General features: G+C 55.8%; 1 protein-coding gene across 1 annotated transcript in view; it reads right to left on the reverse strand.

Annotated features, from left to right (window-relative positions):
* The window catches only part of LOC140431056 (tetraspanin-32-like), a 209,679-nt gene that overhangs the window by 40,088 nt on the left and 144,140 nt on the right, over positions 1 to 25,451 (reverse strand). The window contains exons 5-6 of the mRNA XM_072518972.1: positions 9,164 to 9,265; positions 2,010 to 2,096 (exon numbers count right to left, since the gene is read on the reverse strand). Of these exons, the coding sequence (XP_072375073.1) occupies positions 2,010 to 2,096; positions 9,164 to 9,265 (189 nt within the window). The remainder of the gene's footprint in view (positions 1 to 2,009; positions 2,097 to 9,163; positions 9,266 to 25,451) is intronic.

A 25,451-nucleotide genomic window follows, 5' to 3' on the forward strand; every position in this document is an offset into this window, starting at 1 on the left:
TCCGCAAACGCCATTGGGGCCGGCGTGGTCGGCACGGCGCCGGTTGCTCTATGCGGCAACCCCTGCGATTCTCCGGCCCAGATGGGCCGAGTGGCCGTAAAAATAAAACGAGTCCTGCCGGCACCGTTCTAACCTGCTCTGAGCCAGCGGGACTTCGGCGTTGAAGGGTCTGGGAGCGGCCTGTGGGGGAGGGGTGCCTGACCCCGGGGGGGGGGGGGCCTCCGATGTGGCCTGGCCCGCGATCGGGACCCACCGATCGGCGGGCCGGCCTCTCTGTCTCCCAGCCTCCTTTCCTCCATGCCGGCGCCTGTACTCCTGCGCCATGTTGGGTCGGGGCTGGCGCGGACAAGGGAGACACTGCGCATGTGTGGAAATCGCGCCGTGGGACTGCGCATGCGTGGGTTCGTGTCGGACCCACTGCGGATGCGCGCATCCCCCGGCGCCCATTCCACGGCTGGATCAGCAGCTGGAGCGGCGTGAACCACTCGAGCGCCCTGCTGGCCCCCTGTAGGGGCCAGAATTGCTGATCTTGGGGCCGTGTTGACGCTGTCGGAAAACGCAACGGCATTTCTGACGGCGTCAACACTTAACCTCAGGATCAGAGAATCCCGCCCTGTATCTTCAGATCTACATATGGGGCGTGACTGAGCCAACGGATTGCACCTGGCATCGGGTGACTAGCGAGAGTAGGCAAAGTTGTGATTCGCGCCCTTTTGTAATTCACTTGGCCCGCTCCCCATGGCGTGTTCCGGATCAGACCCCAAAACAGCGAGAACATCATTAACCCTCGTTTGCATTCATTATAATCTCATTAACGAGATTGAAGGCGAAAGCAGCGGCCTCCTAAGAATTACCCGACTCCCCAGCGGGAAGTCACGTGGGCAGCATTTAGTGCTCCTTTTCAAAAACAGGAACCTGGCGCAATGGCTACTGAGGAGAAGTGAGGACGTGATAGCTATTTCCATTTTCCAGCATGAAGCTCGAGGGCCGCCCCTGGGCCGGGAGGTGATGGGCTTTGTATCTGTGAGGCCTTCAAGCCATCTTTAAATCCTGTAGAGACCCATAACAGGGGCAACCACATCTGCAGCTGTGGATTGGGGAGGAGGAGGGGAATTTTGTGAATTTGAGGGGTGGCAGGCGGAACTGATGCCAAGATAAAGGTTGTGACCCTTGCAGCTTGTTGGAGGTGTGTTGGTCTTCTTCCGACATTGGACGGAGGTCCACGTGGTCATGCTGCCCGCAATGACAGCCTCTGCCACTGCCTCCCAGGCGGCATTGCTGACCCTGCTGCTGGTCCTCTGACACCATCGGGGGAACATGATGCCCTACCTATCATCCATAGCGGCAGAAGCCGCAAAGCGAGGAGCAGGTCTGCACGCTGCCATGCTTGTGTGTTGACTGGGAGTGAGTGTTGAGCTGCTGAGACGCAAGTCGGGCGAATCAGACGGCAAGGGAGACAGTAATGGCGAGAATCTCACGGGGCTCATTTTTGGCACTGTGTGGTTGAATACGGTCCACAATCTCACCAACTCAGCTGTTGCGAAACTCCACACAATTACTCCCAAAGCCGGACTTTAATTTGAGTCCATTGAATCGAGCCCATGATCTACATATGATCCTACTGCTGTCCATAATCCTAGAAACGGTCCCTACTGCTGCCTGTAATCCTGAACATAATCCATCCTGCTGCCTGTAATCTTTATTTTTAAATTTAGAGTACCCAATTATTTTTTTTTCCAATTAAGGGGCAATTTAGCGTGGCCAATCCACCTACCCTGCACATCTTTGGGTTGTGGGGGTGAGACCCACGCAAACACGGGGAGAAAGTGCAAACTCCACACGGACAGTGACACAGGGCTGGGATTCGAACCCAGGTTCTCAGTGCCGTAGGCAGCAATGCTAACCATTGCGCCACCCTGCTGCCTGTAATCTTGGACAGAGCACCTATTGTTGTTTATAATCCTAGACAAGATCCTTAATATTCTCTTTAGTTGCAACATTTGTCATACCTTTAGCAGAGCACCTTCTGCAAAGCATGTCTCATTCTCAACACTGCTGTAATGGCTGAATGTTGAGTTTTTTCCACAGCAAAGAAACTGTAAGAAAATAGAAAAGAGATAGTTTAATTAGCAACACCTCACAAAAAAAAACTGTTCATGGAACTGCACTGGGGAATCTCACAACTTGTGCACATCAAAAATAAGATTTTGCACTGTGACCTAATTCTGTGTTAAAATTGATACTACAAGGGCAGCACAGTGCCACAGTGGTTAGCACTGCTGCCTCACAGTGCAGATCACCATGCCAAGGTGATCTTCAGGTTGCCCACAGCTGGAAGGGGCAGACCAGGCAAGGGACCCCCATGCTGGGGTTTCTGGATCTGGTGTGCTATTCTGTATGCTGGCTGTCTTTTTCCCCAGATTTTGAAGCCTGGACTATGGCGAGGACGAACAATGCTACAACCGGTTGGATAGAGGGGAAGAGGAGCTTGCTGCATGCTGCCAGTTGCTAGCAGGGGAGAGAGAGGAAGAGTTTGCTTGCCTGTAGCTGCCATGCTTGTTTGCCATATTTGTTACTGGCTGCTTTTCTGCTTATCGGCTTAGATTGGAGAGAGGAGTGGATTTGGTTGGCCGGGCTGAAAGTGGAGGAGAACGGACTTACTTTTGCAGTTTTGGACTGGATGGTGTCCGGAGACCTGATGCCAGGACTGTGAGAGCAGCAGGGCGGTGGCCCAATTGACTATGTGTACTTCTTGTACTGATGTTAGTTTTGTTTTATTGTTGGGGGATTGTATGGTTATTATTGTATTTTTGTTGGGTATTGCTATTTTGGGCCTAGCGGCTGGGTGCTTGCCAGTTGCGTCCTCCTGCTTCTGAGCACTGGGGGCTGAGGAGTCCCTCCCAGTGTTAGTGAGGGGGAGGGGTGTTCTCTCTATCTCTCCTCAACCGTGCGCTGCCTGTCCTTTTCCGATGGACTGTGCTGCTTGCGGACACCTCTTCACCGGGGTGGGGCTGTTGCTGCAGTCAGGGAGGGTGCGGGAAGGAGCATGCACTGGCTTGAGTGTTGGTGGTTTGCTTTGTACTTAATTATCTGTTGGGTTTCTTGTCCTGTATTCTGTCTTGCTTTTTTTGGTAAAGGGAATTCTCTCTCTCTCTACCGCCATGCCCCGTATCTGTGTGTGTCCTTTTTTGGTGATCTGTGCTGCTCGTTTGGGCGCCTTTCCCCTGATGTGGGTCTACTGGGGGTGGAGAGGGGGTTGCTGTGGAGGGGTGGTGTGGGTCTTGGTGCCGGTCTGTGTTGTGGGTCTTGGTGCCGGTCCGCAGTGTGGGTCTTGGTGCCGGTCCGCGGTGTGGGCCTTGGTGCCGGTCCGTGGTGTGAGTCTTGGTGCTGGTCCGCGGTGTGGGTCTTGGTGCCGGTCCGTGGTGTGGGTCTTGGTGCCGGTCCGCGGTGTGGGTCTTGGTGCCGGTCCGCAGTGTGGGTCTTGGTGCCGGTCCGTGGTGTGGGTCTTGGTGCCGGTCCGTGGTGTGGGTCTTGGTGCCGGTCCGTGGTGTGGGTCTTGGTGCCGGTCCGTGGTGTGGGTCTTGGTGCCGGTCCGTGGTGTGGGTCTTGGTGCCGGTCCGTGTTGTGGGTCTTGGTGCCGGTCCGCGGTGTGAGTCTTGGTGCCGGTCCGTGGTTTGAGTCTTGGTGCCGGTCCGTGGTGTGGGTCTTGGTGTCGGTCCGTGGTGTGAGTCTTGGTGCCGATCCGTGGTGTGGGTCTTGGTGTCGGTCCGTGGTGTGGGTCTTGGTGCCGGTCCGTGGTGTGGGTCTTGGTGCCGGTCCGTGGTGTGGGTCTGGGTGCCGGTCCGTGGTGTGGGTCTTGGTTCCGGTCCGTGGTGTGTGTCTTGGTGCCGGTCCGTGGTGTGGGTCTTGGTGCCGGTCCGCAGTGTGGGTCTTGGTGCCGGTCCGCAGTGTGGGTCTTGGTTCCGGTCCGTGGTGTGTGTCTTGGTGCCGGTCCGCGGTGTGGGTCTTGGTGCCGGTCCGCAGTGTGGGTCTTGGTGCCGGTCCGCGGTGTGGGTCTTGGTGCCGGTCCGCAGTGTGGGTCTTGGTGCCGGTCCGCGGTGTGGGTCTTGGTGCCGGTCCGTGTTGTGGGTCTTGGTGTCGGTCCGTGGTGCGTGTCTTGGTGCCGGTCCGCGGTGTGGGTCTTGGTGTCGGTCCGTGGTGTGTGTCTTGGTGCCGGTCCGCGGTGTGGGTCTTGGTGTCGGTCCGTGGTGTGAGTCTTGGTGCCGGTCCGCAGTGTGGGTCTTGGTGCCGGTCCGTGGTGTGTGTCTTGGTGCCGGTCCGCGGTGTGGGTCTTGGTGCCGGTCCGTGGTGTGTGTCTTGGTGCCGGTCCGCAGTGTGTGTCTTGGTGCCGGTCCGTGGTGTGAGTCTTGGTGCCGGTCCGCAGTGTGGGTCTTGGTGCCGGTCCGCAGTGTGGGTCTTGGTGCCGGTCCGCGGTGTGGGTCTTGGTGTCGGTCCGTGGTGTGTGTCTTGGTGCCGGTCCGCGGTGTGGGTCTTGGTGCCGGTCCGCGGTGTGGGTCTTGGTGCCGGTCCGCGGTGTGGGTCTTGGTGTCGGTCCGTGGTGTGGGCCTTGGTGCCGGTCCGTGGTGTGGGTCTTGGTGTCGGTCCGTGGTGTGAGTCTTGGTGCCGGTCCGTGGTGTGGGTCTTGGTGCCGGTCCGTGGTGTGGGTCTTGGTGCCGGTCCGCGGTGTGGGTCTTGGTGTCGGTCCGCGGTGTGGGTCTTGGTGCCGGTCCGCGGTGTGGGTCTTGGTGCCGGTCCGTGGTGTGGGTCTTGGTGCCGGTCCGTGGTGTGGGTCTTGGTGCCGGTCCGCGGTGTGGGTCTTGGTGCCGGTCCGCGGTGTGGGTCTTGGTGCTGGTCCGCGGTGTGGGTCTTGGTGCCGGTCCGCAGTGTGGGTCTTGGCGCCGGTCCGTGGTGTGGGTCTTGGTGCCGGTCCGCGGTGTGGGTCTTGGTGCCGGTCCGCAGTGTGGGTGCCCCTCGCACACCACGGGAGACGGAGAGACCTGGAGCAACAGCGACCACCCAGCGACGAGGGGGGCAGCCACAGGCCCCCGTCACATCCGAGCCAGGACACCACTACCCAGGGCACCACTACCCAGGACACCACTACCCAGGACACCACTACCCAGGACACCACTACCCAGGACACCACTACCGAGGACACCACTACCCGGGACAGCACTGCCCAGGACACCCCTACCCGGGACAGCACTACCCAGGAAGACGAAATACCGGACAGTGACTCAGAGTGGATGGGTGGAGACGAACCCCCACCCCAAAGTGCCATGGACTCAGAGTGGGACGAAGAGCACGACACAACGCCACTGCTGTCACCAACACCCTCCACCATCGCAGAAACACTCACCTCGGTTGGGCACTTTAGTGATGAGGCGTCTGGTACACTCACTGGTGCGCACAACACAGCCGTCCCGGTACAGCAGGTGGAGGTAGGAGCAGCAGAGGGACCGGGCGGTCGGAGGGCAGCCCAGCCCAAGCGAACATCTGCCACCCAGATGGATCCCGGGTTCCTGGAGTTTCCACACCCACACATAGATCCGATGCAACCACCGACCCGGAGACGAGCGAAGAGGGTGACGGCCGGCTTGCGGCGGCTGCAGTCGCAGGTGGAGGAGTCCATCCGCGTCCAGGAGCTGGAAGTTCTGCTGGTCATGCGTGCCACCCAGGCCGACACCGCACGGGTGGCGTCCGCGGTGGAGGCAATGGGTGCGACGGTGTCAGACATGGGGAACGGTTTGCGAGGCCTGGAGCTTTCCGTGCAGGCGGCGTCTGTGGCCCAGGACATGGCTGCCCTCTCACAGGAGGCCATGAGCCAGTGCCAGCGCCAGATGCGCTCAACACCATAGCCCAGTCTCAGCAGGCCATGGCCCAGTCTCTGCAGGCCATGGCCCAGTCTCTGCAGGCCATCGCTGAGGGCATCGGCACCATTGGCCATGTGCGAGCCGGCGCCGCACAGTCACAGACAGGGTTTGCCAACCCCCTTGGGCTCCATGGCAGCAAACCTGCAGACCCCTGTCGATACCAGCACGGGCCTCCAGGACTGGCAGCGCCAGATGTCGGGGGGGCGTCGGATGGCCAGTCCGTTCGCATCCCCCACCCATGTAGAGGCCTGGGGGCCATCGGGCGCCCCGAGGGAGGAGGAGGTGGTGTGGTCCGTTCTGGCTCCCCCTGTAGGGGAGGTCCCGGTACACCGCGACACCTCGGACTCCCCCCCTTCCCTCCCAGGTGCATCGGGTGGGCAACGGGCAGGACAGGCTGGCAGCTCGCCATCCCAGTCGCCCGGGCCGCAGCCTGGCCCATCTAGGCCAGGACGCCCCAGGAAACGGCCGCCAAAGGGATCCAGTGTCAGAGGGCAGGAATCACAGGAGTCCACCTCCAGTTCTGCTGTACCATCTGGGGAACCACGTAGACATAGTCAAAGGGCCCGTAAGGCCAAACAATTAGACACTGAATAAGTTGGCACGGGTGCAGGGCACAGATGAGTTTTAGGGGCTAGGGCACGTGCATGAACTCGTTTGGTTATTAAAGTCAATGTTACACCTATAGAAGCTGCCTTTGTGCTCTGTCCAAAGCGTGCGGGGGTGTCATGTACGTTGAGCACAAGTGTGTGTGTGAGAGGTGGTCTTACCTCAGCCCCAGGTGAGTCTGCCCCGTTCCCCCTGGGCCGTCATCAACATCCCCCCGGGCAGAGGACGGGACCGTGCGCTGCAGTGTCACAGCCGCATGCAGGGATGGTCCGGGTGGATGGTGGTACTGTGGCCATGGGTCAGACATAGTCCAACGATGAGGAGCCAGGAGCTCACCGCAGGGCGGGTTGTCATCATCCTCCATGGCCTGCAATAGACACGCGTCCACCCGCAACTGTGTGAGCCCGGCCCGTTGTGCCGCAGGTCGATCGGCAATGGGGATGGGGTGCATGCGGGTGGGGTGGGTGGGGTTGAGGAGGGGGGTGAGGGTGCTGGGTGGGTGGATGGGTGGGGGGTGTGGGTGGTCGGCTGTTGCCATGGTGTGCGGTCTGTGGCCATACTACCCGATTCCCACGCCCATCTAGTCAGTGAAGCGGGCGTCTATCAGTCTGTCCCGTGCCCGCTGGGCCAGCCGGTAACGGTGGACAGCCACCCGCCTGTGTCTACCCCGTCTGCCCTGACCATTGCCCCCATCCCCCTCATCTGGGGAGGACTGCGCCTCTTCCTGCTGCTCCTCCACTCCGCCCTCCTCTGCCTGCGGCACATCGCCCCTCTGCTGGGCTATGTTGTGCAGGACGCAGCACACCACAATGATGCGGCCGACCCTATCTGACCGATACTGGAGGGCGCCCCCAGAGAGGTCCAGGCACCTGAAACGCATCTTCAGCACGCCAAAGCACCTCTCTATCACTCTCCTTGTCGCGACATGGGCATCATTGTAGCGGTTCTCCGCCTCATTGCGTGGCCTCCGTATAGGCGTCATCAGCCACGATCGCAATGGGTAGCCCCTGTCGCCCAGCAACCAGCCCCTCAGCCGGGGATGGCCTCCCTCGTACATGCCGGGGATGGATGACCGCGACAACACGTATGAGTCGTGTACACTGCCTGGGTAACGGGCGCAGACTTGCAGGATCATCATGCGGTGGTCGCAGACCACCTGTACGTTCATCGAATAGGTCCCCTTCCTATTGGTGAACACGGCCCTGTTATCTGCAGGTGGCCGCACGGCGACGTGCATCCCATCAATCGCGCCCTGGACCATGGGGAACCCGGCCACGGCAGAGAAGCCCACGGCCCGGGCATCTTGGCTGGCCCGGTCCACGGGGAAGCGGATGTAGCGGTGTGCCATGGCATATAGGGCATCTGTCACTGCCCCGATGCACCGATGTCTGCGATATGCCGGACAGATCCCCACTCGGTGCCTGGAATGACCCCGTTGCATAAACGTTCAGGGCCACCGTAACCTTGACGGACACGGGGAGAGGGTGTCCCCCGCCAGTGCCACGCTGTGACAGGTGTGCCAGATGTGTGCCACGGTTTCCCGCCTCATCCGGAGTCTCCTCCTGCATTCCCGGTCCGTGAGGTCCTGGTATGACTGCCGGGGCCGGTACACACGGGGCGCCCTCGGGTGCCTCCATTGCCGCGGGGCCGCGACGTCCTCCTCCCCCCCCTCGTCCTGTCGGTCAGGTGTCCCTCCAGCCTGGGCGGCTGCCGCCTGCCCCTCTGCGGCAGCCTGCGCCGCCTCTCTGGCACGCTCCTCCTCCTCCTCCTCATCCAGGGCAACATGGACATTAGCGGCTGCCGCCACGGCGGCCAACATCGCTGGATGATCGGAAAACATGACGGCCTGGTGGGGGCGGGGGGGACGGGGGTGGGGGGGGGACGACATGTCACCATTGCCCATATCCCCTCCTTCCCCCCAGCCAGGTGGCATGGACCGCATGGGTCCAACTGTTGGAGGCTGGCACCTGGCCAGGTGGACCAACTCAATTGCCCTCGCACCCCCCCTCCCCGGCACGGACCCCCCCCATCCCCCTCCCCGGCACGGACCCCCCATCCCCCTCCCCGGCACGGACCCCAACCTCCTCCCCGGCACGGACCCCCCCCCCCCCATCCTCCTCCTCGGCACGGACCCCCCCCATCCCCCTCCCCGGCACGGACCCCCCATCCCCCTCCCCGGCCCGGACCCCCCATCCCCCTCCCCGGCACGGACCCCCCATCCCACTCCCCGGCACGGACCCCCCATCCCCCTCCCCGGCACGGACCCCCCATCCCCCTCCCCGGCACGGACCATCACTTCTGGATTCTTGAGCTTCCCTGACTTTAATTGCTGAACCATTAACGACCGTGTAGCTACTGAGGTGCTACAGTCTGGAATTCCCCTCACTAACCATCTTCACTTCTCTACCTCTGTAACTTCCTTAAAATCAATCTCTTTTAGTCATCTATCTTAGAAACTCCTGACGTCGTTTGGTGCCAGATTTTGTTTGATAGTATTCCTGTGAAGCACTTTGGAATATTTTATGCTTTATAAATGTCGGCCATTTTGTCAGATCTTGCTAATATTTTCATTTCATCGTTTCTAATAAGTATCTCCACTATAACAGGAGTCTGACACAGTGGAAGCCGTTTATACCATTACTTACAGTTGAGTGAATGGCTATCAAATCCTGTTTTGAGTGGTTGGAGCTGTTTCTCGTAAAATCGTCATATAGAAAATCATACACGTCCTTCACTGCATTCTCTACCTGATGAGACACATATTCAAATGTTAACAACCATACAGACACACACACTTCAGCAACAAGGCAAACATTTTAAAAATATAGCTACACTTTGTTTTGCTGGTTTTCCTTCCCTCCCCTTCCCACTTCTCCTTGTGGTGTGTCATGGGGCAAAGTTCTTCCAGCTCCGGCACAGAGAATCTGGGGGAGCCAAAGGGCGGGATTCTAGATGCCTCGCCGGTTCGGAGAATCCGCGGGGGGCGGCGCGAACCCCTCCCCGACGCAGGCTGCCGTATTCCCGGCGGCAAGGGCGGGATTCACACCATGCCGGTCGGAGGCCATTGGCAGCGGTCCCCCCAGCAATTCTCCGGGCCCGATGGGCCGAGCGACCGTCTGTTTTTGGCCAGTCCCACCGGTGTGAATCACTCAAATCACGTACCAGCGGTAAGTCGGCGGGGGCAGTCCTCGGGGGGGTGCGGGGGAATTCGCCCAAGGGGGGCCCCCACAGTTGCCTGGTCACCGATCTGCGGGCGGGCTTGTTCCGTGGGGACACTCCTTTCTTCTGCGCCCTCCCCTGTCGGGCTCCGCCATGGCCGGCGCAGAGAAGAGAACCCCCTGCGCATGCGCCAAAATATGCCGGCAGTTCCGCGCATGCGTGAGATTATGCCGGCCCTTCGGCACATGCGCGAACTCGCGCTGCCCTTCGGTGCCGGCTGGAGCGGCGCCAACCCCTCTGGCGTCCACCTAGCCCCTGAAAGTGCGGAGAATTCCGCACTTTAGGGGGCTGTTGACACCGGAGTGATTGGCGCCGGTTCTCCCGTCAGCGTGGGGACATAGTCCCCAGAAGGGAGAATCCCAGCCAAAATGTCTACAACCCACCGGCGTAAAATTATGTGGCAATTCTCCCAACGGCGGGTTGGTCATCCCACTGGCCAGTGGTGTGAGTGCCATTTGCACCTCATGAATGCTCATTTAAACAGCTGCCTGCCAGCATCCTGTCAGACTTTCCAATCTTGTGTCCCGGCAGCGGGAAGTCATGTTGGCATTAAACCCGGTTGTTAAAGAGTAGCTTTTACAAGCTGGCCTTCAGTTCACCAGACACTTCAAGGTGAGTGCAACAACTTTCTGTCAAAGTGCTGCTCTGCTCACCACTCTGCCAGGGCACCGGTTCCTGCTTCCGTCTCCATGCTGAACTGGTCTTCATCGACAGCACCATGCTGCTGGACCCATGGACCCTCCTGAGTCACCAATGCAGATCACTGCTGTGCTTGAGGTTGGGGGGACAGATGTCTCCGTCCCCTGGTGCCACACACCAGTGTCTACCTGCACAGCACTATGCTGTGGGACTCATGCAGCCACCGCAACAAGGTCCGAAGTTCAATCAGGGGTGCAGTGCAAGGTGGGGAGGAGTGGGTTGGTATTCGGGGGGGGGGTTGCAGGTTTGGCCTGACAATAACAAGAGGGCAATGTGGAAGGAAAGCTGTTCAAGGATGGGGTGTGGGGCGAGGGCTCACAATGGCAGGCAGAGGGCCAAAGAGGTGGATGATGAAGGTGAACAATCGAAGGTTGAAGGAAGACTGAGGGGCGTGAAGGTGGGTCCCGACTAGGCTGCATGAAAAGCTCACAAACAACGGGGTCAAAGGGATAGCACATTGCTTGCTGGAAGGGGATTTTTGAAGATTCCAGAGGCAGTAGGCAGAGGTCCAAGTGGGGAACGGACACCTTGCAGGTGACGGGCTAGATGGGAAGGTGGTTCAATTGAGGAACAGACTTCTTCTTGAGGCTGCTATCCTTTTCCTTCTGGGTTGCTGACATCCTGCTGGTGAAGGCAGGTGGGCTGGAGAGAATGTTATGAGTGTGCAGGACCGGTGTTTAAATACGGCACCGGGACCTTCAAACCCGTCAGCTGAGGGCAGGCCGATGAATCGGTTGCCGGCAGCCAGGAGCTTCGGAGGAGAACGCCCCTGTGCATAATTAATGAGCTACCAAGTGCAGAATCTGGCACAAGATCCCGCTGCTCTGGTCGGCAGGACAGGTGCCGCCGGAGTCTCTCGCCACCACACTTAGACTCAAAATGGGAGAATTCCGCCCCTGGAATGAGCACCCGAAATGTGCTTGATGTAAAGTGTTCTGAACTCATCTGTCTTTTTGGACTTTGAAATGTGTCAAGATGTTCAGTTTAAATGTTTAACACAATGTAAAGACCCTCACAAAAGAAATGTTTCTCTTTGTACCTTCGGCCCCACAGCAGCTAACACATTTCACACTCGGGGCGAGATTCTCCGATCCCCCGCCGGGTCGGAGAATCGCCGGGGGCTGGCGTGAATCCCGCCCCCGCCGGTTGCCGAATTCTCCGGCACCGGATATTCGGCGGGGCGGGAATCGCGCCGCGCCGGTTGGCGCCCCCCCCCCCGCGATTCTCTGGCCCAGATGGGCCGAAGTCCCACTGCTAGAATGCCTGTCCCGCCGGCGTAGATTAAACCACCTACCTTACCAGCGGGACAAGGCAGTGCGGGCGGGCTCCGGGGTCCTGGGGGGGGGGGGGGGGGGGGGGCGCGGGGCGGTCTGGCCCCGGGGGGTGCCCCCACGGTGGCCTGGCCCGCGATCGGGGCTCACCGATCCGCGGGCGGGCCTGTGCCGTGGGGGCACTCTTTTCCTTCCGCCTTCGCCACAGTCTCCACCATGGCGGAGGCGGAAGAGACTCCCTCCACAGCGCATGCGCGGGGATGCCGTGAGCGGCCGCTAACGCTCCCGCGCATGCGCCGCCCGGAGATGTCATTTCCGCGCCAGCTGGCGGGGCACCAAAGGCCTTTTCTGCCAGCTGGCGGGGCGGAAATTAGTCCGGCGCGGGCCTAGCCCCTTAAAGTTGGGGCTGGGCACCCCAAGATGCGGAGGATTCCGCACCTTTGGGGCGGCGCGATGCCCGACTGATTTGCGCCGTTTTGGGCGCCGGTCAGCGGACATCGCGCCGATACCGGAGAATTTCGCCCCAGGAGTCTGACACAAAGTGAGTTGGGCAACTACATAGGCACAGCTTTACCATCCAAACAAACAGAGGACTGGGATTGGCCTTCAGTTCCAAACAGGGCCACTCTCCTTTAGTGCAGCAGAACCTCCAATCTTTCTGCATTGTAAGCAATGCTGTCCACATGTCCCCATTCAGTCATTGTGAGAAAGTACCTATTTAACCTTTGATGGTAAGGTTCTTAAAGAGTTGTTTGGATTAACCCAAGCTCACTGGGCATCATTTTCAGTGCTACTGGCCCATTCAAATTAGGAGTTAGAGATTTCCATTGGAAGATTTGACACCACCGGACCTGCAAGTTGCTAGGGCAGGTCCACTTCTATCATGGACAAGCATTATGCTATTTTTCAAGCTCAAATAATCGAGGCTCTGCATAAGTGCAGAGGGAACCTTGTCGAGATCTACAAAGCAAGATCCTTGATAAAATGCTTATGGGAAGAAGTTGCTTTGTCCATTTTGCTGATTACAGACAGAAAATCTCATAGAATCTGAGGAGGCCATTCAGCCCATCGAGTCTGCACAGATCCTCTCCACTCTATATCCATAACATAACTTGTACATCCCTGGACACTAAAGGGCAATTTATCTTGGCTGTCCAAGAAGGAGAAGAAGACATAAAAAGACCCCCACCCCTGACTGATGGCTGGAGAAGTGTATGAGGCGAGTGGGGAAAGGTTGACTTGTTTCCCCAACACCACTGAAGTAGTAAGAGGGTCAAGGCTAAAGAAGGTCACCATCATCTTCCAGAAGCCTTCCTGCCAACAGCTTTCACCTTCAAACATGCCTCAGATGATGACAGCCTTCAAATGAAAGCATTGTGAGTACTCCCTGTGAAGGGTTCATGAATCTGTGTGATACTGTGCCCGGTGCTCACTGCTCAGCTGTACACTGATGAAGCAGGACACCGCTCATATTCACATGGGCCGTTGTGGCAAGAGGACTGCATGGGCGGATCATTAACAGTCATCCCCTTTGCTTATTAAAGTCAGAACTTGGCAGCCCTGTCATCTTGCTGCTGCCTCTTGGGAGATGAAGTTATCCCTGTTGAGCAAAGTTGAGGAGCCTACTGATCCTGGTAATGTCCTCTGCATTGATCTAGAAAAAGTTTGAGGCATTTAACTGACAGCAGTAGTCACCGATATGGCCAATGGCAGTGCCGTTCCTATGTTGTCTGCAGGTCTTTCAGAAGCAGATATAATGGGCTGGATTCTCTGATTGTGAGGCTATGTCCCCATGCCGGAGTGGGAACGGCAGCGGTTTACGACAGAAAAATGGCGTAAAACGGCCCTCGATCCTCCCTTTGCCTGGGGGCTAGCATCAAGTCAGTGTAGAGCACCCGGCTCTAGCTGTCCATATGGCCCAGAGAATAGCCGGGTCCGTGGCCGCGCACGGCGGCAGACTGCACCAGCTGCACCGTGCAGCGTGGTGGCGGGCGCTCCCGGACCCGGCCTGCATAATAGTTCCCCCCCTTTGGCTGGTTCGTGCGCCCCGGACCACCCCCCCAACAGTGCCCCCCCCCCCCCCCCCCAGCACCCAGCCCCTGGCAAAATCCCCCTGCCCGCAGATCGGCCCTCCACCAACTGTGGCGGCGCTGGACTGAGTCCGCAGCTGCCACACCGAATTCCTGACGGATGAGACCACACCCGACTGGCGCCGTTGGGAACTCGGCCGGTCGGGGGCGGAGCATCAGGGGGTGGGCCTCAGGCAATGTCCGAGTACGCCACTTTGGAGGGGGCGGAGCAACGTGAAAGCGGCGCCGCCCCCCATATGGTCGTGAACGGGGATTCTCTGGCCGATTGCAGAACGCGATTTCGCCGTCAGCGACTGGAGAATCCCGCCCAATAGCTGTGCAACCATCTCCGGACCCACTGCTCTTCTTTCATTGCCTTTAGTTATAATACATCATATAAAGCAGCAGTCCTCGACAGGATAATTTTGTTGCTATCTGGCCTCCCTTGCTGACTATTCTCTGCCACTCCTTTACTAAACTGATTGTGGAGAAATGTCAGCAGCAGTAACACAACACACTCATTTCTTTCAGAATCCTGACAGGCAAAGAGCTGACTCAGGTGCAATAACTGCTTCCTGTGAGTGGTAAGAGCATATTGCATATGTAAGATTGGAATTTCGTACACTAGTCCTTTAAGAAATACCATTTTATAAAGTGCCTTCAAAGACTTCAGCACGTCCCAAAGTACTTTACAGCCAATGAAGTACTTTTAAAGTGTGGCAATAATGTAATGTATGATCACGGGCAGATGTAGCTGTTACAAGGGGGCATAATTATAAGGTTCAGGGTGGGAGATATAGGAGGGATGTCCGAGGTAAGTTCTTTACTCAGAGAGTGGTTAGGGTGTGGAATAGACTGCCTGCTGTGATAGTGGAGTCGGACACTTTAGGAACTTTCAAGCGGTTATTGGATAGGCACATGGAGCTCACCAGAATGACAGGGAGTGGGATAGCTTGATCTTGGTTTCGGACAAGGCTCGGCACAACATCGAGGGCCGAAGGGCCTGTTCTGTGCTGTAATGTTCTATGTTCTAATTATCCATGAATTAATGAGCAAAACAGCCAAATGGTTTAAATGCAATCAAGCACAGCATCTTCAATGTTTACAAGGGAATCGTGCTTTCTCACAGACTGCTGCCTTCTTACTAGAGTAATTCTTTAACCTCATAGCAATATCTAGGCACCATTTCTAGTTATTTCTGAAAATTGGTCTTTTTATGGCTTCTTCTCCTTCTTGGGCAGACCCTCAGTGTCGAGAATGACGTGCTTCCACTCCTGCGGGGTGGGTTTTGTGTTGGCTGAAAAGTCCGATCCTGGATCCGCAGACTCTGCCACAGGTTTGGCAGGTGGAACTTGATGAGGTGGGTGGGTGGGACGCTCTAGGTTCTGAGCAGATGTCACCAGTACCTCGATATTGGAGATATTGGGCTAGGAGAGGACGCTCACATTGGTACGCCTATCCTGCCAGTGGATTTGCAGGATTCTGCGGAGGCAGTGTTGGTGATATCTCTCCAAGGAATTGAGGTTCTGATGTACATCGCCCATGTTTCTGATGCATATAGGATGGCAAGGACGACGGCTGCTCTGTAGACCATGAGTTTGGTGCAGGGTTTGAGGTCTTCGAATCCTCTGTTCCTCAGGCATCCGAAGACTGCACTGGCGCTTTGGAATCAATGTTGGATTTCATCATCAATGTCTGCTCACATTGAGAGGAGGCCCCAGAGGTATGGGAAATGATCCACATTGTCCAAGGGCTCACCGTGGATCTTGATGGTTGGGGGGCAGTTTTGTGTGGCAGCAGTGGGCTGATAGAGAAGCTTTGTTTCCCAGAAGTTTAGTCTGAGGCCCATTCTCTCATATGCCTCGGTGAAAGCGTCGACGGTAGTTTGTAGCTCAGTCTCTGAATGTGCGCACACACAGGCATTGTCTGTGTACTGCAGCTCAATGACAGAAGTTGGAGTGGTCTTAGTTCCAGCCTGGAGGCAGGGAGTTTCAACAGTTTCCCATCTGCCCGGTAGGTTAGCTCTACTCCAGCGGGAGCTTCAGGATGACAGGATGGAGTATAGCAGCAAGGAAGCCGGAGAGGAATTTTGGTGCGATGCTGCAGCCCTGTTTGACCCCAGTTTTCAGACGTATTGGGTCTGAGGTGGTTCTGTTGGCGAGGATCACGACTTGCTTGTCATCGTGGAGCAGGCAGAGAATGGTGACGAATTCCTGCGGGCAGCGGAATTTGAGGAGGATGTGCCAGAATCCCTCACGGTTGACAGTCGAAGGCCTTTGCAACATCAAAGAAGGCCAAGTACAGAGGTTGATGCTGCTCCCTGCACTTTTCCTGAATTTGTCCCATGCTGAAGATCTTATCTATTGAGCCTCTTGATGAGCGGAAGCCGTACTGAGATTCAGGGAGGAGGTCGTCAGCCACTTGGAGGAGGCGGTTGAGGAGGATTCTCACAATGACCTTTCCCATGGCAGACAGTAGGAAAATCCCTCTGTAATTTTTTGACGATGGTCGCAATTAAGCCACCTCTGAGATCATTGGCATCCTTTCCTCCTTCCAGACAAGACTGATGAGGTTGTGGATTCTTGTCAGGCATGCATCTCCGCTGCATTTTAGTACTTCTGGTTGGGAATCTGAGGGATGGCAGGTGGAACTGATGCCTGGGGAGAGGTGGTAACCTACCCTTGCAGCTCAGTGGAGATCGTTGATCTTCTTCCTATGGTGGTCCTCCTGGTCATGCTGCCCACACTGACAGTCGCTGCCACTGCCTCCCAGACGGTACTGGTGACCCTGCTGTTGGCCCCCCAGGGGGAACAGAATGTCCCATTTCGTATGCATAGCGTCGAAAATCCTTGTGAGGTCGGCATCCCCAAAGCGAGGAGCAGGTCTCCACGCTGCCATGCTTGTGTGTTGACTGAAGTGAGTGGTGAGGGAGTTTTTAAAAGCAGTTCCTCCTTGTTAACGGCGAGATGCTGAAATGCAAGTATGGTGAATCAGACAGCAAGGGAGTCCGCAACGGTGAGAAGCTTATGGGGCTCATTTCCAGCACTAGGTGCCGTTAAATACGGGCCACGATCTAGCCAATGCATCCATCGAGAAACACCCTGCCAATTGCACTCAAGACGGTTTGGAATGTTTCCGTTAAATTGCGTCCATGCACAAAGTGTAGTTCAGTACTGGGAGGTTAGTTCTGATCATGAATATGTATCAGGATCAGTTATGGAGAAATTAGTACTGATCCTTTACCTATACTGGGGTCAGCATAGGGTCAGGTTCTGTAAGTTAGTTTAATTTTAGATAGTGTAAGTATCTTACAGAATGGATGTATCGAGCTGGAAATGCAGCAGAGCCACGCAAACTACTTTGTGAGCCTCTCCTAAACAAGTTTATAAGATGGTCTACTTGAGAAATCTCTTGCCAGTCTCCACAAAGCAAAATTCAATTCAATCTCTGGCTATTAATGATGGCTCACAGGCCTGAGAGAATTCATTAAATGAGGCCCTGAGCCAAAGACTGCATTCACATTCGGCTCCATATGTAATAGATACTGAGTGAAGGTCTCAGAATTATACTGACATAAATCCAGCACTGTCTGCATCAGATTAATTGCTATTGTCTGTGAATCACATCTGTACTTTTAGCAGCTCAACGAATAGGTAATCAAGTGTTTAATTAATACTAACTGATCTCCTGTGGAGATGCTAATGAACAGCAGACAGCCTGGTGTCTGGATCATGGTTTAGCTGGTAAGATACAGCTGTGCTTAACTGTCCTTTAAGGCCAAATGTTCAGGTACATTTTGTGAGGAAATGGCACATCTTGAGGTCCGTCAGAGGATAATTGCTGAGGAAAGTTCCATAGATCGGAAAATGCTTTTATCCGTTCACCAAAATATCCAGGTCAGGAAAAAAAGGAAGACATGGGGCGAGATTCTTCGATCGCGGGACAGAGTGTCTGCGCCGTCGTGGGGCCCCGATCGCGGGCCAGACTCCATCGGAGGACCCCCCCCCCCCCCTGTGAAGGAGCGCACCCCCACAGGCCATCCCCTGACCCTACGCGCAGAGTTCCCGCTGGCTGCGAGCAGGTGTGGACGGCGCCGACGGGACTCTGCAGTTTCCGCGTGGCCGCTCGGCCCATCAAGGCCCGAGAATCGGCGGCCCGGCCGCAGACAACGGCCCGCGACCCGCCCAACGCGCCGGCGCAAATGGCGCCGATTCTCCGCTCCTCGGGAAAAAATGGCGTGAACGGCGATTCTCCCATACGGCGCGGAGTGGGAGAATCCCGCCCATCATATTTTACAATAGTTTGAATGGGACATCCAAAGAGCAAACTAAAGACTGATGAATAAAGAAAAGGAAAATATTGAGGATAAGAAAAAAGGCATACACTAACTACGTGGACAACAGAGAAGTAAGAGTCTGTTAAGGTAGAAAATGAAGCAATTAGGAGAGCAGAGAAAAAATTATTTGGAAGGCAAAGAGGGATTATGAAACAAAATTGCCGATGAATAGAAAATAAATAGTTATATCCCATGGAGGCAGATAAACAAGACAGGAAATGTTAAATGTTTTCTATTAACTTTCTACAGTACTGTTTGTTGTCCATTTTAGTTTTTAAAAGTCTCAACCTCTCTAATTTGGCTTTTCTCTAATCTATTACCATGTGTTACAGACAGGGGAGAGAGACAAAACTGAACTTCTTTGTTTTCTTGCTGCCTTTGTTTTCTTGGAATAGGTGGTGGTGTGTTTCCCTAAACCCTCGCTTTGTGAAGTAAATTTTTTAAGTGGCTCCAGCAAATTATTTTTAGGGTTAGATCAGAAATATAAACCTGGATTCTCTGTGATGCACTATCAATTACCACAAAGACGAGAGTAGCGGAATAATCGAGGCTTTATTGAGCAAAGATGTTGTGCCTCCTGTAGCTGCCACCAGAATGGCTGCAGCACCGGCGGGCACACACATTTATACGCCGTCTACTGGGCGGAGCCAGCAGGCAGGGATTTACCCATGTACCTTTGTTATACTTGTCTTACCGTAATACATATAATACTGCTAGTGGTGACTACCACATTCACACCCTGTTAAAAAAAGAGTCTGGCGGGGGTGGTGGAAAAAAGAATTACAAGTTCAGTCTGTCGGGGGCCTTGACCCTCCTCTGCGATCGCTTCAGTCCTGGTGGTGATGTGAGCGCCGACTTGGTCACCTGTGACTTCGGGAGCGTGTTGTCCTCGTCTTCGTCACCCCTGAGTGGAACCAATGGGAGGACGGATCCTCCTGGGGGCTGTGGTGAGGTTCGCTGGGGGAAGCGTGAGTGGCACAGGGGTGAATGAGGCAACCGGGGAGGGCGGTGGGGGGGTGGGGTGGCGGTGTCAGGTTGGGGGCCATGGGTGGGGATCCAGCGGGTGCCAGGTTCCGGAGGGAGACTGTGTCCTGACGCCCGTCGGGGTGTGCCATGTAGGCGCACTGCGGGTTTGCGTGAGGAGGTGGACCCTTTTGACCAAAGGGTCAGACTTATGGGTCCGCACATGCTTGCGAAGGAGGACGGGTCCAGGAACTGTCAGCCATGTTGGGAGCGAGACCCCAGAGGTGGACTTCCTGGGAAAGGCAAAGTGACGTTCATGAGGGGTCTCGTTAGTCGCGGTGCTGAGGAGCGATCGGATGGAGTGGAGCGTGTCAGGGAGGACCTCCTGCCAGCGGGAGACCGGGTGATCTTTAGACCGCAGGGCCAGCAGGATGGCCTTCCAGACCGTCCCGTTCTCCCTCTCCACCTGCCCGTTTCCCCGGGTGTTGTAGCTGGTCGTCCTGCTCGAGGCGATGCCCTTGCTGAGCTGGAACTGACGCAGCTCATCACTCATAAAAGAGGATCCCTGATCGCTGTGGACGTATGTGGGGAAACCGAACAGTGTGAAGATGCTGTGGAGGGCTCTAATGACCATGGCAGAAGTCATATCGGGGCATGGGATGGCGAAAGGGAACCGGGAGTACTCATCAACCATGTTCAGAAACTACGTATTGTGGTCGGTGGAGGGGAGGGGCCCTTTGACGTCGACGCTGAGGCGACCAAAGGGGCGGGAGGCCTTCACCAGGTGCGCTCGATCTGGCCGGTAGAAGTGCGGCTTGCACTCCGCGCAGACCTGGCAGTCTCTGGTGATGGTCCTGACCTCCTCAATGGTGTCGGGTAGGTTGCGGGCCTTGATGAAATGGAAGAACCGGGTGACCCCCGGGTGGCAGAGGTCATAGTGGAGAGCCCGGAGTCAGTCCACTTGTGCGCTGGCACATGTACCGCGGGATAGGGCATCAGGGGGCTCGTTGAGCTTCCCCGGAAAATACAAAATCTCGTAATTATAGGTAGAGAGCTCGATCCTCCACCTCAAGATCTTGTCGTTTTTGATCTTGCCCCGCTGTGTGTTATTGAACATGAAGGCAACCGACTGTTGGTCTGTGAGGAGAGTGAATCTCCTGCCAGCCAGGTAATGCCTCCAATGTCGCACAGCTTCCTCAATGGCTTGGGGCTTCTTTTCGAGGAGTGCCGGATTTCGGAGGCATGGGGGGTGCGGGAAAAGAAGGCCACTGGCCTGCTCGCCTGGTTGAGGGTGGCGGCCAGAGCTACGTCCGATGCATCGCTCTCGACCTGAAAGTGGAGGGACTCATCGACTGCGTGCATCGTGGCCTTGGCGATGTCTGCTTTGATGCGGTTGAAGGCCTGGCGGGCCTCAGCCATCGGGGAAAAACTGTGGACTGAATGAGTGGGCGGTCCATGTCCACATAATTAGGGACCCACTGGGCATAGTAGGTGCAAAACCCCAGGCATCGTTTCAGGGCCTTGGGGCAGTGGGGGAGGGGGAGTTCCATGAGGGGGCACATGCGGTCGGGGTCGGGCCCCAGAACTCCATTTTCCACGACATAGCCAAGGATGGCTAAGCGGTTGGTGCAGAAAACGCATTTCTCCTTATTGTACATGAGGTTAAGGAGTTTGGTGGTCTGGAGGAATTTTTGGAGGTTAGCGGCGTGGTCCTGCTGATCGTGGCCGCAGATGGTGACGTTATCTAGGTACGGGAAGGTGGCCCGCAGTCTGTACCGGTCAACCATTTGGTCCATCTCACGTTGGAAGACGGAGACCGCATTAATGACGCCGAAGGGAACCCTAAGGAAGTGATAGAGGCGGCCATCTGCTTCGAACGCAGTGTATTGGCGGTCCTCCAGGCGCATGGGGAGCTGGTGGTAGGCGGACTTCAGGTCCACTGTGGAAAAGACCCGATACTGCGTGTTATAACCTGCCTGCTTACCATTGGCTGGGGACTAATGACAATCCCACAATCCTGTGGGAGTATGAGCTTCCCCAATGAGGAGGGCAGAGAAATCATTAGCAGACTCCCTGTATAAATAAAGCTGGCCAGTTAGGAACCAGCAGGAAGGAGTAAGCAGCAAGCGAGGTTGCTGCTGTTGTGTATATATATATGTTATTGTAAATAAATGTTATTTCTTTGTATCCTTGAAACTCGTGCTGGATTCTTCGTGGCCCTCACAAAACTGGCGACGAGGGTTAAAGTGAATAGCTGTCTACACTGCTGAAGCCACCTCCCTGGATTTTTGTTGGATGCAGGTTGGAAGTTGTTTTCTATTACACCATGCCTCTGTACGGACGTTTGGATGTTTTTGATGCTGCGCTGGAAAGCTGGAACCAGTATGCACAACGGATGCGTTACTATTTCCAGGCAAACAATATCACCGAAAACGAGCGCCAGGTGGTCATATTGCTCACCGCCTGCGGCCCGCATACGTTTGGGGTGATTAGGAGCCTTTCGTAACCAGCAGCGCCGGACACCAAAACGTTTGATGAACTTGTGAATTTAGTGGGGCAGCATTTTCACCCAACCTTTCCACGATAGTCCAACGTTACCGGCTTAATACCGCTGAGAGGACCGCAGGAGAATCCCTTGCCGACTTTCTATCCAGGCTACGCAGGATTGCGGAGTACTGTGACTATGGTGAGACCTTGTCAGAAATGTTACGTGACCGTTTGGTTTGCGATATTAACAATGCGGCCACCCAGAGTAAGTTGTTAGCTCAGCCAACATTGACTTTTCAACAGGCCATTCAAATAGTATTGTCCCGAGAGAGCGCAGAACGAGGAGTGCAGGATACAGGGAATGGAAGTGCATGCCTTGGGGCGCAACCCCTTCCGTCCGAAAACGTCTCCCCGCACTCCTGCGGTACCTTGGGCGAGACGACGTCCGGATCGACGCCAGTGGCCGTCGGACATTCCTCCCCAAAGGGAGCCTTCTCCAGAACCAATGGATGAGGAGCCATGTCCGTGTCAGACTTGTAGGCGCCGAACCCATCGCGGACGCCGGTCCTGGGGGCGCCAGAGGCGCCGTCGTTCCGACCGAAACTGGGACCAGCCCAGGGGCCGTACCTTCCATGTGGATGAACCTGCGGTGACTACTCCTGAGGACGTGGAGACGGAGGACGACTGCCTGCAGCCTCATTGTGTGGCAGCTCCCCGTGTGGCCCCCATTAAGGTGACAGTACGGGTCAATGGTCACCCGCTTGAGATCCAAGTCGAGCCAGGAGCCATGTCGCGCTATTTCCGGGCGCGCCCGGTGCCTTACGCCTTGCTCAAGAAGGTAGAAGGGGAGCTCACTCGTTTGGAAACTTTGGGTATTAACAGGCACGTCCTTTTATGCTGACTGGGCAGCACCAATTGTACCTGTAATGAAGCGAGATGCCACAGTTCGCTTGTGCGGCGACTATAAACTTACAGTGAATACGGCTTCCCGACTCGACCGATATCCAATGCTTCGCATAGAGGATCTCTACGCAAAGCTTGCAGGTGGACTCTCGTTCACAAAATTAGATATGAGTCACGCCTACCTACAGTTGGAGCTGCACCCTGCCTCCCGACCATATGTAACAATGAATACACACCAGGGCCTGTATGAATGTACACGTTTGCCCTTTGGAGTATCCTCTGCCTGCGCTATTTTTCAACGCGTTATGGAGGGCATTTTGAGAGGTTTACCGCGAGTCGCTGTCGACTTAGATGAAGTTTTGATCACAGGGACGTCGGAGCAGGAACATTTGGAAAATCAGGAGGCTGTCCTTAGACGCTTTTCGGAGGCTGGAACCGTTTACGTCGCACAATGTGCGTCTTTCAGGCGAAGGAAGTAATCTACCTGGGTTATTGGGTGGACCGCGAAGGTTTGCACCCCGTCGCAGAGAAGGTGCGTGCAATTCAACATGCCCCCGCCCCGACTGACACTTCGATCTTCGTTCTTTTCTCGGCTTCGTAAACTATTACGGGAAGTTCCTCCCCAATCTGGCAACTATACTGGCCCCGTTGCATCTTCTGCTAAATAAAAATCACACCTGGGTTTGGGGTCAGCCGCAAGAAACCGCTTTCCGGCGGGTAAAACAACAATTGTCGTCGTCTTGGTTACTAACCCACTATGATCCTGGAAAGCCTTTGCTCGTCACATGTGATGCATCCCCGTATGGTATTGGGGCCATCCTGTCCCACAAGAGGGAGAACGGGGCCGAGCGGCCGATAGCTTTCGCCTCCCGCACATTGACTGCAGCGGAAAAAAAGCACGCGCAGATCGAGAAGGAGGGCCTGGCAGTGGTCTTTGCGGTGAAATGCTTCCACCAGTATGTGTATGCTGCCACTTCACTATCGTGACTGATCATAAGTCTCTGCTGGGACTTTTCAGAGAGGATAAGCCAATACCGCCCATTGCTTCTGCACGGATCCAGCGCTGGGCTTTGTTGCTCGCTGCATACGAGTATTCTCTGGAGCACAAACCAGGTACGCAGATAGCAAATGCCGACGCACTGAGCCGATTGCCTTTATCGACCGGCCCCATGTCGACCGCCATGACTGGTGAGGTGGTTGCAACCCTAAATTTTATGGACACCTTGCCTGTCACGGCATCACAGATCCGTGAGTGGACCCAGACGGAGCCAGTCCTGTCAAAGGTTCGACACATAGTCCTGTATGGTGGGCAGCATAGACAGCTCCCAGGCGAGTTGCGGGCATTTTCCTCCAAGCTGTCAGAATTCAGCATGGAAGACGGCATCCTCTTGTGGGGGACGCATGTGATTGTCTCGGAAAAAGGCCAGGAGCTGATACTAAGAGACTTGCACAATGGGAATCCAGGTGTGACCAAAATGAAAATGTTGGCCCGGAGTTATGTTTGGTGGCCAGGCCTCGACACCGACATTGAAAAGGTGGCCCAAAACTGCTCTATTTGTCAGGAGCATCAGAAGCTTCCGCCGGCCGCGCCCCTACATCACTGGGAATGGCCAGGGCGGCCTTGGGCGCGCTTGCATGCGGATTTCGCCGGCCCTTTTCAAGGTTCCATGTTCCTTTTATTAATCGACGCCTAGTCTAAATGGCTAGAGGTGCATAAGATGCTAGGCAAAACGTCCTGTGCAACAATTGAGAAGATGCGTTTTTCTTTTAGTACACATGGGCTCCCCGAGGCGCTGGTCACGGATAACGGCACTCCATTCACCAGTGAGGAGTTTGCGAGGTTCATGAAGATGAACGGCATACGCCATATCCGCACTGCCACTTACCACCCGGCTTCAAATGGGTTGGCGGAGCGCGCAGTGCAGACATTCAAACGAGGCCTAAAGAAGCAGTCTTCCGGGTCAATGGACACGAGACTGGCTCGCTTTTTGTTTTCGTATAGGACCATCCCCCATGCGGTGACTGGGGTAGCTCCCGCAGAACTCCTAAATGGGCCGGAGACTTCGCACCCGCCTTCGTATGGTTTTCCCGGACATTGGCGCAAAAGTACGCCGCACACAGGAACGGCAGGGACAGGGTTTTTCTCGGCATCTGCCGATTCGGCAGTTTGCGCCCGGTGTCCCAGTGTTCGTTCGCAATTTTGCTGGGGGTGCCCAGTGGGTCCCTGGCGTAATCTTTCGCCAAACGGGCCCTATATCTTACCAGGTGCAAGCCCAGGGTTGTCTCCAGCGCAAACATGTAGACCACGTTCGGTCCAGAAGACTATCCCTTCAAAGATTCCCCGCCCCAGGCACTAATTTCTACAGCCGCAGAGACCAGAGACAATGGAAAGTAGTCCTCACAATCTTCCTCTGGTGCCTCACTCAAAGCCTGCGCAGGTCGTTACAGAACCGCGCGGAGATAGAGACACCGAGATGACAGAGGCAGCAGACTCTGCCTCCGAGATGGAGACACAGGACGCAGCAGAGGGGGAATCCTCGGGCCCACGGGCTGTGGATGTACAACCGTTACACCGTTCATCACGGAAGCGCCGGTCTCCAGCTCGTTACACGTCGCCCGATCCAGCATCTCGTGCAAATGGTGTCCGGCCTGCGGCAAAACGAGTCCGACGCCCTCCTTCGCCAGGGTCTTCGGTGGATTCCTTGGACTTTGGGGGGGAGGGTGTTATTACCTGCCTGCTTACCATTGGCGGGGGACTAATAACAATCCCACAATCCTGTGGGAGCATGAGCTTCCCCAATGAGGGGGGCCGGAGAAATCATTAGCAGACTCCCTGTATAAATAAAGCTGGCCAGTTTGGAAGCAGCAAGCGAGGTTGCTGCTGTTGTGTATATATATATGTTATTCAAAATAAATGTTATTTCTTTGTATCCTTGAAACTCGTGCTGGATTCTTCGTGGCCCTCACAGAACTGTGCAATCTGATT

The sequence above is a fragment of the Scyliorhinus torazame genome, chromosome 10, assembly GCF_047496885.1.
Source record: "Scyliorhinus torazame isolate Kashiwa2021f chromosome 10, sScyTor2.1, whole genome shotgun sequence".
Taxonomy (NCBI): Eukaryota; Metazoa; Chordata; class Chondrichthyes; order Carcharhiniformes; family Scyliorhinidae; genus Scyliorhinus; species Scyliorhinus torazame.